The sequence below is a fragment of the Pangasianodon hypophthalmus genome, chromosome 6, assembly GCF_027358585.1.
Source record: "Pangasianodon hypophthalmus isolate fPanHyp1 chromosome 6, fPanHyp1.pri, whole genome shotgun sequence".
Taxonomy (NCBI): Eukaryota; Metazoa; Chordata; class Actinopteri; order Siluriformes; family Pangasiidae; genus Pangasianodon; species Pangasianodon hypophthalmus.
Window position 1 is genome coordinate 25,309,340 of NC_069715.1, and position 18,732 is coordinate 25,328,071.

General features: G+C 37.4%; 1 protein-coding gene across 1 annotated transcript in view; it reads right to left on the reverse strand.

Moving 5' to 3' along the window:
* Positions 1-478: 478 nt before the first annotated feature.
* Positions 479-18,732, reverse strand: part of LOC117597583 (uncharacterized) — a 36,201-nt gene continuing 17,947 nt past the window's right edge. Inside the window, exon 3 of the mRNA XM_053234679.1 lies at positions 479-1,573. Within this exon, the coding sequence (XP_053090654.1) occupies positions 1,378-1,573 (196 nt within the window). The 3' untranslated portion in view covers positions 479-1,377. The remainder of the gene's footprint in view (positions 1,574-18,732) is intronic.

Consider the following 18,732-nt stretch of genomic DNA (forward strand, 5'->3'; position numbering starts at 1 on the left):
GTGTGTGTATGTGTATGTTAGGGTTATGAAATGTGAAATGTGGAAGGGGGTGATGCAGTAGTCCATGAGGAGAGCAGATGGCACTGTGTTCGCTGCAGGCTCTCCTGTTCCCCTCGGTACTTTCTTGTTTTTCTCCACCACACCGCTCATTTCTGGCCTTCCTTCCTGACGTGTTTTCTGAGAGGGAGAGAAATTACATTTGGTCTGCTCTCATTCTTTCAGACGTCATTATGTGTTGTGCAATGTTTTATTTGTCAGCTTAAGGTAGTGCGCTTTTGTCTATCTAGAGGAAAAAAATTCAGGAAAGCCTGACCTAGAAGTCTGAGTAGAAGAAGGCAGTTTTTTTTAAGACTGAATGTCTCCTTATCAGCAATCACGCAAGGACATGTTCTCTGTGCTTGTGCATGCTGAGGCAATTTGATGAAATATGCCATTGTGTCTATTATAATTTCACACATACAATGAATTCCTGTAAGCATTTGCAATTCTTTGTAACTTTATTCCATTCCGTTTTGCTTTAGGTGCTTATAATACCGTGCAAACTTTACCTCCATTTTAATGGTTTGATAAAGCTATAGAAAAGCCATGTGAAACAGAACATCCAAAATAATCCACTTTTCTGCCCATTGAATGATGCAAAGCATGAACACATCTACAGATCCTGCTTAGGCATAGGAATAACCATATACTGTAAACCAAAGAAGCTAAGTTTGCCTCTTAGCATGTCTTCCATATAGGAATCTCAATATCATGTTTTGTCAACTTTGTTAATTGAGAAAAGCTCATTAAGTATAAAGTACATGTTGAGATTTATTCCTTTAGTATTGCAGATGGAGCCAACGTATGCTGTCCTGTTTGCATATTTCAGGGAAATGTCCCTCCTTTCACCAGATTTGCTCAAAGTAAGACATCCAGCAAGTGTTGCAGCTGTCTCCTGAGCAGATGCCTCCATTATCTGCAGTGCTTCGTGTTGAAAGGGTTGTCGTTAAAGCTGGCGAACACTTAACCGTCTCTAAAATGTTAAATCAGTTGCATAAGAAATATATTAGAATGCCATGCCATGAGAAATATACTAGGATGCCATGCCATGGTCAAATATTTACAGCATAACTTAGTAGGTAAAGCATTTAAAGGTAATAATGAGAGTTTAAATTGGGGTCTTTTTAAATTAATGGTGAAAATGGTGGACACTATTCAGATTTACTTTGCATAAATGATGATTGTGAATACACATTTTTTGGCAAATGAAGTAGTCCATTAGTCCATTCTTCTCATCTTCTCCTGTCCTCACTGAGTGTATACACAAACTGAATCTTTCCAGTCTGATTTCCTTCCTTCTCAAATCTCTGGATGGCTTTTCGTGTCCCACTCCAGTCTTCAGATGGTGGTGTAGATGTAGACAAAGATGACCACCAGCAGGTTGAGAATGGTGCCAACTATTCCCAGGATAGCCAAGATCCTCTCCTCTCTGTCGTTGTCCTGCTCCTCCTCGATGGCCCGGCACGTGTGAGCAAGGCCATGGGGGAGCATGTTTATCATCAGTGATTTCCACCTCCAGGGGGCACCACACCTGCTGCAGCAAACAGGAAATAGTTGTGAGTGTTCTGTAAGCAAGTTCGTAAAGTTTTTACATCCAAGCACCCCTTACAGTGTTTAAAAAAAAAAAAAAGATTCGTGACTACCTTATGATTTCTGGACAGATTTATTTTATTAACTTAATTCAACTATTCAAATATTAGGCATCCTATTTATTTGTTGGAGCTCTTAGAGATACAAATCCAAACCATTCCAGAAATGTCACATGAACAACCTGGCATGTAAATGATCAGTGACTCACATGTGAAATTTACAGATGTGGTTTTTAAGACATTTCACGTTATATTTCTCACATCTTGTACACATGTGGACTTTTCAAATGTAGTGAGAACATGTGAGATGTATGTGATTTTCCATAAGGGTATATTGGTTATACCCCAAGAACCCACAGTGAATAGCTCGAGGTCTGAAGTTTTGTTCTTGCCATTGTAGTTAGTGACTGGTTTTGAATGAATATAAAATGATGGCTAATCACACCAGTGTGTTTCTTATGGAAAATATTAAAACTAATAAAAGTGCTGTTAATATGTAACAAACATTTTAAATCTTTTAACAAAGAATAACTTCTTTGGGGTCTGTGGGTGGAAGATTCATGAACAAAAAGTGTTAATGGCTCCAGTAAAAGAATATGATGGAATATATTTGCCAAATGTGAAAATATTTTAATAATTTGATTATGGTTATAACGTTACTTTACAACATTACACAGTTGGGGTGCCATTTGTGGCCCACTTATACATTTACAAATATGTATGTCAAGTATAAGACAATTAATTAACCACACGTTACCTTCAAATATAATAATTAAAAATAATTCAAATATCTTTTTTGGCATTAATGTGTGAATTCATTTATCATTTCATGGATGAAACATTGATTTTGAGTCCTAGTGTATCCATTATAGATTATGAAAAATGTTCATTTTAGTACCACATCATTCACTCAACCCTGAACACATTCACCCCTATGAAATTATATGGAATATTCTACAAATCACATTTTCAACAGAAAGTTGCATCATCCAAATTTCCTGAAGATCATGGGAAGAAGAAAAGTAAGTTCTCTCATTATTGTTTCTTTATTTCTTTTTGAGATGGCTTAACACATTTTAAATATTTAAATGTATGTTTTCTTAGATTCAAAGTTGAAATATTTAAAAAATATATATTTTTAACAGTTACAATTTTTAACAGTTGCAGGGGTTAAATGGCAGAATCATGGAATTGCCCATTTTATTAATCAAAGGGGGGATCTGTTTTGATTATGCTTTGATCATAAGGGGGACTGTAACTTTTGTAAAACTGAAAGGGGTCTTGAAGTTAAAAATATATATAAAAATATATTTTTATAAGAAATTCACTGGTGAGACTGGTGTAATTTTAAACCCAGTTAAAAGCCAGCCAAACATCTATGGTAATGGGCATCATGGTGGCGCAGCAGGTAGCATTGCTGATTCACAGGTCCAGGGTCCCTGGATTGTTTTTATATCCACAGCAGTAAGTAATGGGTGCATATTTTCTTAATGTTAAAATGTTAAAAATTCTGTTGTTAAATGAGGGCAGAGAGGCTGTAAGCCACACATGGCGTATAGTTTTCTTTCTACAATGACAAGAACTTGGCACTGTGAAGCAATTCTGTGAGGCACTGAGAGCTGCAATAGGGAATCATCAGCCAACCTTGACCTTAGAGATGGAGCATTACCAGAACATATCTAGCACTCTTCTAATCGCTTTATATCTGCAAAAGTGGTAGCACGGATCATTAATAAGTTTCATTTCATAGTTTTATAGGGTAGTATACTGTATACCCTGTGGATCAGCTTAAAAAGGATTAGCTGTTGATCCAGATTTGGGGATAAAAAAAGCATTGCTCCAAACCCTATTTCAGGCAATCTTAATATTCATGTGCAGTTCCCATTCCCACACAGCTGACGTATAGATCTTCTATACAAAACTGTTTGTATGGTTTAGAAATTAAACCACACACATATCTAGTGGAATATATTGAATTAATGGATGGATAGTTGTAAAATGACATTTCTGGTAGTATGAGGAATCAAAGATATTTTTTGCAGTGAAATTCTGAGTTGACATATTTTGTTTAAACTTCCTTCATCGGTCTGTTTTATCTTTGGCTAAATGATGCAACAGTGCTTTAGTTCTTTAGTCTCTACAGCTCGCTCACCTCCTCATCTGTACACTCTGCTCAAACAGATCAGTTTCTAAAGCTTCAACTTTCATGCTAATACCTCTGTCTAATCCCCTGTGACATCAGCATGGCACCACTAATGTCTCATGGGGATTACACAAATACCAACAACCAACAAATTACCACTAGAATCACCAAACATCTCAGAAATATTTCAATAGAAACATATTTAATGTGGTTCTGGGTGGAGGTTTCCTTTAATGCACAGATAACCGTATATGGCAGGGATGACAGTGAATGGGACTCACAGAATTGCAATAAAATAGACTATTTGCATGCATCAGGCAATGCCAAAACATTATTGTAGATACAGAAACCAGCCTTTGGTAGCATGAATATGAGGTTGTTTAGAAGCGTTATTAGCTTGTATAACTTTAGACACTTCTGTTATTGTATCTGATGGAGAGGACAGTTACTCCTGAATTATCTGAAACTTTAGTGTTGTTTAAGACTACCAACCAGCTCTTGTAAATGAGAATAAGCACCCTCTCTCAGATAATAATTGTGACAACCGCCACGTCCTCCTGGAACAGAATCTTCAGCCGACACTGACTTTGCATCCCATTTGCTCAAGCTCCCCTGACTACTGATTAATCTCACTACATTCCAGTCTCATTTACTCCTGTATATACTATATATATATATATATATATATATATATATATATACACACACACACACACACACACACATATATATATATATATATATATATATATATATATATATATATATATATATATATATATACACGTGTGTGTGTGTGTGTGTGTATATATATATATATATAGTATATACAGGAGTAAGTGTGTGTGTGTGTATATATATATATATTTTCCATGTATCATGTACAGAGCGTTACATTGTTTTTCCGCTTTTGCTCTTTTAGATCTTATGCAATGCTTTTTTTGTTAGCAAGTTGACGTTCAGATGGCATGGATTTCCGCATGAGCAAGCTGCCTTGTTTGGTTGATCAATTCAATAGGAATTTGTTTAAATCATGCTGACATACTACTGAAATATGTGTGGAAAAATACTGCCCTGTTAACGGATGCCTCCACCTCCATCAATTGCTTCCCACATTTTACCTGTCAAATTGAATCACATGCATGAACTTCGTCTTTATTAGGAAACTAATCAGGTGCACAGAACAGCACCATAATCACACCACTGGAACACAGTGGAAGTAAACAGTTGTTGTAGCATATGGACTGAGAAGACCCTGCGAGGTGCTCCTGTCACTCTCCCTGCTCTCTGCTTTGGTTTAGCCATTCAGCAGTAAAACCTGATTAGTTCCAGCCCAATTAGGGAGGGCTTGAGGACCCAGTCAGAAAAATGCTCACACACGTCCCAAATGATTCATACAGTTCTGACGGAATTAGAGCAGCACTACGCTACAGCAAACAAGGCGTGGAGAGAATAGATGCAGAGGTGAAGAAAAGAGAAAAAAAATGAATATAAAATATTTGCACATGTACATGAAATAACAGTGGGCAGGGTAGGATGTTTTCTGTGAGTAAGCAGGAAGAGAGGGTGAGTTAGAAGGAAAGGATGCGTGGAAGAAGGACAGAGGAGTCTGAATTGCCAAATAGCCTCAAACCAGTGTCAGGCAGATAAACATCAACACAAGAAAATGACTCCCATCTTCACAACATCCTTCACTACAGTTCTGTAGTGTAAAAGATTTCAAACAGCTTACATATCGGCTCTTAAATGAGCTCTTTTTATTCAATTTATCTTGCCAGTTTACTTTTTCTTTTGATTATTATTATTGATTATTTTAAACAAATTGTAACACTATTACATTTATTTCTAAATATTGTCTTGCATTCTTTTGCATGTTATACGCTTGAAAAAAATAATTATTTTACAATAATCTCTTAATAAGAATATCTTTTAAAATATTATATTTATATCTATATTATATTTATATTAATATTTATATTTAGGTCATTTTCAATTGTTAAGGAATAAATTATGATAGGGCGTTCTTTTCTAGGAAAATAGTCAACAAAGAGAAGGTGTGATGTGGCTCGATGCTAAGCAGAAATACCCTGAAGTTGATTATTTTTCAACAACTGCACATCCTGAAGTGTTTTAATTCTCTTATACAAAATGAATTTGTAAAAGCTAACAACATACTAACAAAAAGAACAATACTTCATACTTTTTATCTGTTTATAGTTGCATTTAATGTAACAATGTTGTGGAACGACGGTGAAACACTTAAGTACAATTACTTACATTATAGCAGCTATAAACTATCATTCCCTCACCAGACTCTCTTTCCTCTCTCTCTCTCTCTCTCTCTCTCTCTCTCTTAGTCTCTTGAAGTTAATGAAACAAAAAAAAATGCAGAAAGTCCTCTGTCCTTAAGATGTTCCTATAGCAAAAATAGTACAGCTTCACCTTGACTACTACAAAGCAAACTGGAGACTCCTTTCAAATAAACTTCTCCCCATAATAAATTTCACCATATCAACAATCACATACTTTTTAAATCCATTTATCTGGAGCGTCTGCTATACAAGTCCCTGTGTATGCTGATACTAACGAAACGATAATAAATTAGAACAAGTGCATAATTATGAACCTGCGATTTGTCTTGCAGACAGAACTATTGTCAGATATTGTCATATTGAAAATTAATCAGCACCTTCTGACCAATCAGAATTGAGAATTCAACAGTGCTGTAGTACCTTATATACATTATAAATGATTCATGAGGAAGTTTTGGATCAACTATGTCTTCAGAGAAGGCAGGCCAGTCTGAAGACACAATTAATATTGGATGAAAGCCCGATGGGATGCAATCCATTCTGTCCACAAAGCATGCATTAGAGATGACCTTCCAACACAACTAACATTACACGAGCCCACGTTGCAACATTAACACCATAAGGGAGGGAGCTTGAAGAACAAGACTGTGTTTACTATGGCTAAATTTAGCCCTTACCAGAGACATGACATGACCGGTTACTTGAAGGAGAAAAAGTACATCATAGCCTACATGACTCCAAATGGCAGTTGCATGTTCTAGTCCCAGCTTTTTTCTTTTTTTTTTTTTGTCAGAACATCTTTGAGAGCATGGTAATGTAACATTTCTGAACATTCCTTTAATGTCGCTGTAACATGTTTAATGATGTAGAAATGTTAACAGTATGTATAAATGGTCAAAGCAACATTCTAAGAATATTGTGCAGATGACAAATATTATGCAAATATTGCATAAGTCTGTTATAAGGCAATGCTGGAGAATTTATGAAAGACTTATGTCAAAACTCGTGTTCCTTTTTGAACATATAGCATATGAACAAATACGAACTCGCTGTCAGTGTGGTCAACCTGACAGAGATGCAAGCAATTTTTTTTTGCCTGCTGTATGAAAAGCTGTGCTGTGCAGGAATTCTGATCTCATGCAGGAAGTGGAGAGTCTATATATAAGTAGTGAATTTATGTCTTGTTGAAACACATCATGTCATTTCCTCAGACTGGGAAATTTATTGTTTCAACATCTCAAGTTTAGGACAATTAACCATTGTATGAATCATTTTGTCTTAGGATAGGAAGCCAAATGCTACAAACTTCCTACAAACTTCAAAGATAAACTACAGTATAGGCTAGCGTTTTTTATGAGGTCATCACTAGGGAATGATAATGATAGCCATGTTTGATGCAAAAACATATGTACACATGTATATAGAGCTAAACCAAGTTAAATTCTGAAATTCTATTTCTAACTACCTTTAACTATGGAAGCTGCTGCCATGTTTTTGGTTGTGTTTGTTTATAACGCCTGCCATAATTGTCAGCCAGAGCTTTCAGAAAATTCCAAGTAGCAATTATGAATTCAATGAAGACTTAAGCTTATTTATGAGTCACAAACTTGTGATTGCTGTAATTCTGACATGACGTGCTTGGGTGTGAATCACAGTGGGTTATATAAATCTTTTGTGTGGTGGAGATTTTTTTTTAACAGTGTGTAAAAACAGGGAGACGTTTCTTTGTAACTAAACTGAACACACCTCAACAGATTTCACATTTTCTGTCTATCAGTCAAAAAAGCATTAAATGAGAGGAAACTGTTGATTTACACAGTATAGTGCCTCGGATATCAAAATTGGTGTTTCAGAGCTTTTTGTACCTTAGTGTTATGGACACCAATACAATAATATAACAATAATATCAAAAAATGTTTAGCAGGTATTCTGGTCTTACTTTTTATAGTTGCTCACTTCTGAGAAAGCACTGAAATGTTTTATAATATAATAATATTTTTGTTTTGATAATTCAACCTGTACTAGTCTTGTGCTCATCCTATAAATACTCTCTAGAATGTCTATGCCTCACTCCTAGATGTGTGTTTTGCTCTACAGTAGCAGCTTCCATCCATCCATTTTCTGTACTGCTTATCCTACACAGGGTCGCGGGGGGAGCCTGGAGCCTATCTCAGGGAACTCGGGGCAACAACCCATCACAGGGCACAACTGCACACACACTATGGACAATTTGGAAATGCCAATCAGCCTACACCACATGTACCTGCAGGAAAGCCCCGAAGCACGGGGAGAGCATGCAAGCTCCGTGCATACAGGGTGGAGGTGAGATTCAAGCTCCCAGCCCTGGAGGTGTGAAGCAAACAGTTTAACCACTAAGCCACCATGCCCCTCCCGTAGCAGCTTGTTAGCGTCATTATCTCACTGCACACTATTCCCTTTTGTACCTATGGCTTGGTTGGGAAAAAATCATTAGAGTTTATTCATATCTAAGAGGGTGGAATTTGTGTATGTTGGCAGTTTTGTGATTTTGTGTTTGAGCTGTTCAGTGAAATGTTGCTGTCTCAGATTGGTCAAAAACATGATTCGATCTTTATACACTAACTAAAGTAACTAATATCATTTTGTTTGCTATTCAAATGAATCAGACGCCTACTGGTGATGACCCTGCGGCTCAGAAATGTATGACATAACTCTGAAAACACATGGCATCTCATCGTCTAGGATTGTCCTTATTAAAGTTGACTGGCGTAGGTGAAGGCAGTGGTGAAAAATCCTCCACAGTTGAAAAAAGGCTTACATTAACCTTTTTACTGTTCTGTATTATTAAGCTAGTTTACTAAGCTACTGTCAAATTATTTTGATTTGGCAGAGGTGCGGTGAATCTCAAACGCTTTTGGCTGTTGTGTTAATCAGTCAAGCACTTCAACACGCTGTCCTGACGTCCAGTTTCAAAAAGAAATATGTCAACATATGGAATCAAATCAAGGCTCTCAAGCCAGTTCATGAGGACTGAAAGTCTGCAGTGGTTCTGATGTTTGTCTCATTGTAACACTCTGTCTTCTGCCAAAGAGAAGCTGAATTGCTGGGATACAAATGAGAACCTTTGAAGGTCGAGTAGCTTTGGATTTGCGCCAAACGTTTCAATGAGTGTTCAGTGGATGTAATAAAGAGTCTGGCTATTACACCACTCACCTTGACCTGAGTTAATAAGCTCCCAGCCAGGACAACACCACCTCCATATATCTGCCTCCAGGTCTGTAGTCTGTTTATGTGTGTGCGTGTGTGATGGAGAGAGATTATGATATGGGAAGTGTTAATAGTATTTTTAGAAACAAATAAAAAATGTGTTAATATCAAACTCAGTGGACTTAGCTAATTTTATGTAAACTCTATTATGTAGCATGCGCCATACATAGATCATGAGATAATACTGAGTAAGTGAGTACATAGATCATACATAGATCATGAGATAATACTGAGTAAGTGAGTTTTCAGGATATACATGAACTCTAGACCTTCATATGGAATTTTCACATTGAACGCAACATTTTTTACTACATCATGAGAACATACTGTGAAATTGCGGTCAGTCCAGTTCAGGAGATTTAGGAAACTCTGCTGAGATCTCAGAGACACTAATTGGCACATTAATCAATCAAAGTAATTACTGGGATTAAGCTTCATTCTCGACTTAATCCCCACAGCTCTGCACACACTTGGAGCGGAGTCATTAGCAACTCCAACAGCCGCAGATTGTATCAGTTTGCACTGACAGAACAAAAATAGCTCAGCAAAGACATTAAGTCAGGGGAATGAACGTGAAGAGGCAGCACTCTGTCTTTGCCTTTGGCATGTTTAAAATGAATAAAAGATGAACTCGATTCTCCATCGGTTCTTAGAATATCTTGTAAGTCAATATGATCTAGGAGTTTTTTTGGGTTTCCCCTGTTCTAATATGCCTGACTCAGCAAGTAGAAGGCTCAATAATTAGCTCATGATTTGAATTGGTTGTGTTAGAGCAGCAAAGAATACGCAAAGCATGAGAGACTGGGATTGCACTGGTCAAGCAAGAATAACCTAAAAACTGTCTACTATTAATAACTGGACATCTTTTTAAATGGATAGATACTAGATAACTGTGTTGTCTTTTCAGGTTGTCACACATAGCATTTCTCTGCAGAGGTCCAGTGAAAGCCATTAGTCCAGCAGACAGACCTCTCAGCCTGTAAAGACTGAAAATAGATAACAGGTTCCCCCGATGAGGCGTCTGCAGCCCAGTTCTGTCTGCCTCCAAAGTCACCTCAGCCATGGCACGGTGGCAGGATCGAGGAGTGCTCTCGATACCACACACAATCTGTATTCTGCTTCCAGCTTTCATTCAACATATGCCTAAAAAAATTTTATGAATACAGCTAGAAAATAATGTGTTCTTGGCTTCATTAAGATAATCATGTTCTTGCTTTGGAAAGCATTACTGCATATGGCATGTAAAGAAAGCATATGGCATGTAAAGTGTCTAGCAACATAATTTTAGTGTTGTAATATCAGATATGGATAAATCATTTCTACATGGTAGTTTTGGGGAGCTGTTAACTAGTCTGCATGGTAGAAAAAAATGAGGCAGATTGTAAAGGAAGCAGGCTAAATGTACTTTGTTGGTGTGAAAATGTACACACATGTTCAATGCAACAGTTTCCTGGAATTCCTGTCGGTAAATATTTATTAGGATATGGCTTGTCTGTGCTTCTCCACACAATATGTGCATAGTGTAAAAAAAAAAGAAAAAAAAAAAGAAAAAACACAGTCCAAATTCCTTCGAGGTCATGGTGTGTAGGCATAGCATAGAGAAATGTTGCTGAATCAGAGCTTCATGCTGTCTGGGTAGAGAAGTGCCCAGGGACGCAGCACGCTGTGTTCCTGCTTGGGGAGAAGGATGTCTGGGTTCTCGCCTTCACAACCCCAATAAAGAAAACGCTGCAGCTGAGATAGCAATGTCCTACTCCTTAATGCTTTTATAAGACATAAACAATTTAGCCTGATCAATAAAAAGTCATAAAACACAGCTAAAACCACTGTAGAAAAGTGTCCGGTGCCCTCGTATGTGTAATAGCCTGGGAAAACCCTTCACGTTTTGACATTTTCTACTACATATACTGTAGTTCTGAAAATTACAGGTTTTCCTACCTAAAATGTGTTCCTCTTTTGTAGCGATCTCAACTCTGAGTAAAATTATTGCATCTTAAAATCTGGTTACTCCAAAAAGTGAAAGGGAGAAAATTGCATTTAAAGATTTTATCCTGACTCCACTAAAAGACGTCAAAACACTGATTGTCTAAAATCAACTGCTGTATATTGATTTCATTTGCATTTATTTTGATAAAAAAATACACATACAAATGACCATGCAAACTAAGTCTATATCAGCCCTAATTCATATACTATTTCATTGTATATTAAAAGGCAAACGACATGTATATGTTAATAGAAATCATTATACATATTCACATCATACATTATGTTGACTCTAATGTCATTTCTATGTTCTCTCAGTTGGAATTATCTTAACCTGCTTTAATATTACCCTTAGTGGACAGGCTAAAGAAAGCAAATGCCCAATCTGTCTCTATATTTATAACCTAATAAGCGACAATTGTGACAGTATCAAAGAATTATACAACAGGTAGTTTTGGTAGTTTTGGTTTGATTGGATGAGTGGCATTCTAATAGTGTTTATATTTAGTTTAACTGCACTGGGATGTTTCACTGTTTGTATCACTGCGTGTTCGCCACATAAATTCCACATAAAATTCCACTTCTAGTGATAGTTCTAAACTATTACTAAACCATTAGAGGAATCAGCGGACATAGCAAATGTTACATTTTATAATATATAATTAAAATATATGTATATAAAACCTTCGACTTAAAATATAAAAGGAAGAAGGGAAGCCAATTTCACTGGAAGCACCTTTAATGGGAATGTGCAAATCAATGTGAGCTAGCTAGACATCTAGCCAATGGGCTATAATGTCAGTGTAGCTTATTTGGTATCTATTTCTGCTAGTGGAGCAAAAATAAACAAAACATTTGGCCAGATTGTGTCCAAAATGTCAGTTACTCAATATAAATTAATAGATACTGGTTAAGCAATATTGCCTGAGCAAGAGCGCGGTTATAGTGAATATCGGCATGGTTGTGATTTGGTTTAGGCACAAGGCCGAGTGTCGTAGGTAATCACAGCCGGGCCGATATTTAATTATATGTTTAGAATGGGAAATGTAATCATTTTGATCATTGGCATCACCCACATCAGTCTCTGTCTCATCACATTAGTTAAAAGTCACTTCTGGCAATAATACATCATCATCTCATCACTCGACTGAACAATGGTCGCTCTTTGCTGAAATAATCACTAATTAATTCAATGAGTTCTGTCCTGTTGCTTCAATTCCCATAGGTCATTTAAACACTTTAAAACTTTGTCTACAGAGTGTGTAAGCACTCTTCTCTGTTTTGATGATGATGATGTGACAGCTCAAGGGCGTTGCATACATTTTGACAGTCAGTATCTGACTACAAACTGAATTGCTAATGCATATGTCCATTTAATTTTGGCACGTAGCTATCCAACAACTTGATCAAAGTCTGACATTGACTGTGTGTGGAAAACACACCTAGCTAGCAAGGTTTTAGACATCTTTAGGCAGACTGCCTGTTTTTACCACAGCATTATTTACAAAGAGCTCCTTACACAACATGATATTTGCAGAAAGCATAGGCAAGATTAGCAAGTAAATGATATTTCCATGTTAGTTTGGTGAAATATACAGTATTTATGGCTTCTTAAATTAGACCTGTCAAAGTATGTTATAGGTAGAAAAAAGCTATTTTTATCTGTTTGCCAGAATTCAGCTACAGTGCCAGCCAACAGGTTTTCCCTGGCCACTACACATATGAGAAAAAGTGAGATGTTTGCTCGTCTGTAATGCCACACACATCCTCAGAGATGCACTGAACAGATTGGCAGAGCTGTGAGACCTGGCTGGACGTGCAATAAAGATGCAGTTACAGGCTTCACATATATCACAGAAGACGTGTCATCCTCTCACGTTGATGGAGACTTGATATGTCATGGGAGAACATGTTCAGACATTTAAGTATTCAGGCATTTCACCTTGACCTCCAAGGAACTGTGGATGGTCTCATATGCATATTACTGACTCATATTGATATGATTTTCCACGTATCTACTGCATAATAGGACTTAAGATTTGCAAAAATAAGCACAAGTAGTTTAAAAATGATGAAAAATTTACAGTTTTAAACTGTTGTTTCTTTTTTTGTCCTGTTTTGGTGAGGCGAACCTTAAACCATGACCCAATTGGTGGATTATCTCCATCAGCCAGGATAGCAGTGCAAGGACACATGGTATGAACACTATCCATGTCCCAACCCTAAAATTAATATTAGCAACTTTTCATATGAATTAATTTGTGTGATTTGTTACAATTTTGGCAGTTTGAGTCCATGTGAGATCATTTTATCTCTCTGGTATATGGGTGGAGTGTGGAGCGAGAAATGATGTAGTGAAAGAGTAACATAACGAAGAATAGATACACAATAACTAAGAGAGAAAGAACAATGTAGAAAGATCTTTAAGAAATTCCATTCAACTAAGCCTACTCTCATCTACAATGCAGGAGCATTTATACAAGAAATGTGGCATTCATGAATACCAAGTTAGTTCAGAAAGACACTGCTATGAGAGCTCCTGAATTTCTGTAAATTTATATATAAAGCCAGCCTAGATTGATCGGCTTCAAACTGTATGGTTGCCATATGTTACTGGAATATTATTATCCAGTCAAGTTTATTTATTTCAGTTGCACACATGAATTTAGTGAAATTCTTTCATTTCATATTAATAACTCGAATGAAAGCAATCCAAAACAAATGCATAAATTGAGACAGAAAAGATTAGCCATTCAATTAGGATAGAAATGGCACTGTATAACAGTGAGTTTGTGTGTCTTTGGTAGCCAATGTGCTGCTTTGGCTGAGCTGCATTACTGGAAGATTTAGCACACGCTGTCCCACCACACTTTTTCAATGTTTAGTTGTCTTTTTTTTTTTCGTTTTTAGCTCTTTGTGAGCTTTGCCTTTTATGGAGTTTTATGGGTGTCACTAAATGTAAATTAGCTCTAGCATTAATATGCATTGCACTTTGTGGATTGATTGGTGTTTATCAACATACGTATGGTGAGTACAAAGAAAATCAGTGTTTGTGAAAAACGAACCAAAATGTTCGTGAATCAGGCAGGATTTTTTTTGGTCTATAAATATATTTGCACACAACTTTACTCAAAGATTGATAAATGAGGCCAAATCTTTAAGTAAAGATTTTGTGTGTCCTAATTGTCACCAATAGCCACTTTGGGTTCATAACTCAAAGACAATCCCAGAAAAGTGAATAGGAAACTTGCTACATGTCCATAAATACCAGTACAATGCCAATTAAAAACATTTTAAAAAACTGTTCAAAATACAAATTAAAGGCAAAATAAACAAATGACATGAGTTGCTAATCTGTTGATTGGTATAAATGGAAATCCTTTTCATCTTTCTTTAAACATTGTTGGGATCATGTACGAAAGAGTGAAGAATATTTAATATGAAACCAACTTTACTGCTATACTTTACTTCAAGAAACTCTTTCCTTATTTTGAGATGCTAAGACATAATTTAGAAATGGTTTTATTATGTCTTTAAATTATGTAAACCTATGTAAATTATGCAAATTTAATACTGGCCCTTCAGCATGAAATCACTGTTCCTGTAGTGACTTTGCAGTAATCCACACTACTGGTGCTAAATTAAGGTTTTCCATTGACAATGACTTATATTCACCTTTAGGCTGAAATGACCCATACTCCTTACGCAAACACACAAAACAGACAAAACACAATCCTCCACAGACTATTTGTAAATTAGCTTGCATGTTTTCGTGGGTGTTATCAGGTTTGTACATGGTTTACACACACAAACCTTTAGTAGACCTCTCAATGTAGACAAGGAAAAAATCACTACATGTAAATAGTGACTTAGTCCCCAAAGAGTCTGGGGGTTATTGCATAACAAAGGAAGTAATGAGATTAGTATGGGCTGCTGAGCAGAGAGAGAAAGAGAGATGAGGACTGAAGAAAAGAGCAAGGAACACTCTTTACAATGTCATTCCAGAGGAACGAGGCTCAGCTTGATGCATTTACGTTATCTCAGGTTAACATAGTCTATGTTTATATTAAGGTTGTTGCTTCCATTAGAGAGAATTATAATTCATAATGAATAAAACCATATCATTCAAACTGACAGCATTAGAAATGCATGCATTCAAGATAGAAATGATTAGTCATTATTGCTTTTTTGTGGTCTGAGCTTCAACGAGCAAAGCAGATGATGCTATAGATTCATTAGTATACACACAAACATACACATGTATTTTTCCAACTGTCTCCACACACACAGTCTGATGACTCATATTGTGATGCTGGAGTGAGTCGAGACTTATGATGCCAAGACATGCGCAGGCCCTTTATCAACCTCTTTATGGGTTTGGATGGCTGTCCACTTCTACCTCCTCTCTCCCTATCTCTCTGTTTCAACTGCTACATTTAACCAAAGTCATTCAAGCCTTTACGATCAGCTGTTCCTGGATCAGTATCAATACTGATCAATATCAATTTATGTTCAGGAACAACACAGTGGTCATAAGTCTGAGGTCATCAGTATGTGACATTGTTGTGAACGGATTTCGTTAAATTACATTTGCTAGATATGAATGGTAGTATCCTCAACCTTTATAACTTTGATACAAATTCAGATGATATGAAGTCATGCAAATTGTTACAAATTTGTAAGTTTGAGACCAGGTTTGGTTGCACTGTTAAATATTTACCATATTTAGCTTGAGTCAACCATTTAAGGCCAAACTAATACTGTAAGTAATAAGTACACTATGTATCAGTAATGTTAGCTGAAATTACTAGATACAGATTGGGGACAGATTAAAGGAAAAATTGGTGGTTCTGTTATGCTGTGTCCCTTAGAGGGATGCATTACTGCAAATTAATAGAAAGTTTTTCTGACTGATTAGCTTTATCCTATGATGAAACATTTCTATCCTGATGGGAGTGGTGTCTTCCAGGATGACTCTGCCCCCATATACAGGACACAAGGGCTCACTGAATGGTTTGATGAGGATAAAAATCATGTAAATCATATTCTATGGCCTTCACAGTCATTAGATCTCAACCGAATTAAACAGCAATGGGAGATTTAAGGGCACCATGTTAGACAGCACTCCACCACCATTGTCAAAACACCAACTGAGGGACTATCTTTTGGAAGAATGCTGTTCGTCCCTCCAGTACAGCTCCAGAGACTTGTAGAATCAATGCCAAGGTGCACTGAAGCTGTTCTGGCAGCTAGTGGTGGCCCAACAACTTACTAAGAAATCTTATATTGTTATTTGCTTTAACTGGATCACCAAGTTAAAAAAACTGGATTAAGTTAACTGGATCTGTAGCTAACAAGACAAATAGTCATAGTTTAAATGAATGAGGTAAGAGGTGCAGCTTAAACAGTCCATTGCTGGACATCACATGCATACTTTCACACACAGGGGCAATTTAGCATAGTCAATCCACCTACCAGCATGTTTTTGGGAAGGGAGAGGAAATCATGTGCATGGCAAGAACAGACTAAGCTTTCCACAGACAGTAACCAGAGCTCAGGATCGAACCGGGGACCCTGGAGCTGAGCCAGCAACACTTCCTGTCAAAGCAATTACCATGATAGGGTTAAATCAATTATTAAAATATACAGAAAAACAAGGGATAGCAATAACACCCCCCTCCCCCTTCTCTCTCTCTCGCTCTCTCTCTCTCTCTCTCTCACACACACACACACACACACACACACACACACTTCTCGCTCTCTCTCCTTCCTATCATCTTGTGAAATTCTGCAAGCAAATATTTAAAAAATAATTCTTCATAAAATCTGGCATTCCCAGTTACCAAACTGAATTTGCAGAATGTGAAAATTATTAAAATTGTGAGAAGGTCCCAGCTGCTGTTGACATGCAACAGAACAGCTAATCTAGGCCACATATTGCAGACACACACTTCCTGTCTTGCTAATCTATCTCTCTCTATCTCTCTCTCTCTCTGTGTGTGTGTGTGTGTGTGTGTGTGTGTGAGTGTGTTTGCATGTACAAATAAGTATTGTTTTAATGGGTTATATTAGAAATATATACAATATACAATTGCAAATTTAACTTATTTTGTCAAATACTCCTAGACCATCAATATAGAATTTTTAGGATTTACAATGAGTAATTGGATTTCATATAAACAAATTTGCAGGAAAAACATGCATATATATATATATATATATATATATATATATATATATATATATATATATATATATATATATATCTATGTACACCGAACACTTTATTTGCACCTGCACACCTACACATTCCTGCAATTATCTAATCAGCCAATTGTGTGCTAGCAGGGCAATGCATAAAATCATGCAGATACGGGCCAGCAGCTTTGGGTAATGTTCACATCAAGCAGTAGAATGGGGAAAAAATGTGATCTAAGTGATTTTGACCGTGACATGATTGTTGGTGCCAGAAGGGCTGGTTTGAGTGACAAACTTTGGGCCAAATAGTACCAATCAATTGTTGCTTGAATACCACAGCCTATTTGTGTATTGTTTCTGACCATGTGCATCGCTTCATGGCCACAATTTACCCATCTTCTAATGGCTACTTCCAGCATGATACTGCACCATGTCACAAAGCAAAAGTCGTCTCAACCTGGTTTCATGAACATGACAATGAGTTCAATGTTCTTCAGTGGCCTTACCAGTCACCGGATCTGAATCCACATCAAATTTGGGACGTGGTAGCCCGGGAGATTCACAGCATGAACATGCACTTGAAAAATCTGCAGGAATTGCATGATGCAATCATGTCAATATGGACCAGAATCTCAAAGGAATGTTTCCAACATCTTGTGGAATCCATGCCTCAAAGAATTGAAAATTGTTTTGAGAGCAAAGGGAGGCCCTACCCAGGACCCGTCATCCTCTGTGACACTCTGGTGATCTCTGTCGAGTCCTTCCACTTCCTGGGAACCACCATCACCCAGGAGCTCAAGTGGGAGCAGAACATCAGCTCCATCACCAAGAAGGCTCAGCAGAGCTGTACTTCTTGCGGCAGCTGAAGAAGTTCCACCTCCCTGTGAAGACGATGGTCAACTTCTACACTGCCATCATTGAATCGATTCTCAGTTCCTCCATCACAGTCTGGTTTGCTGCTGCCACAGCCAGGGACAAGGCCAAGCTGCAGCACGTCATCCACTCTGCTGAGAAGGTGATCGGTTCCCATCACTCCAGGACTTGTATGTCTCCAGGACCCGGAGACGTGCAGCCAGGATTGCAGCCGACCCCTCTCACCCCGGACATGGACTCTTCCAGCCCCTCCCCTCTGGCAAGAGGCTCCGGTCCATCAGGACCAGGACCTCACGCCACGAGAACAACTTCTTCCCCGCTGCAGTCAGCCTGCTGAACAGTGCCC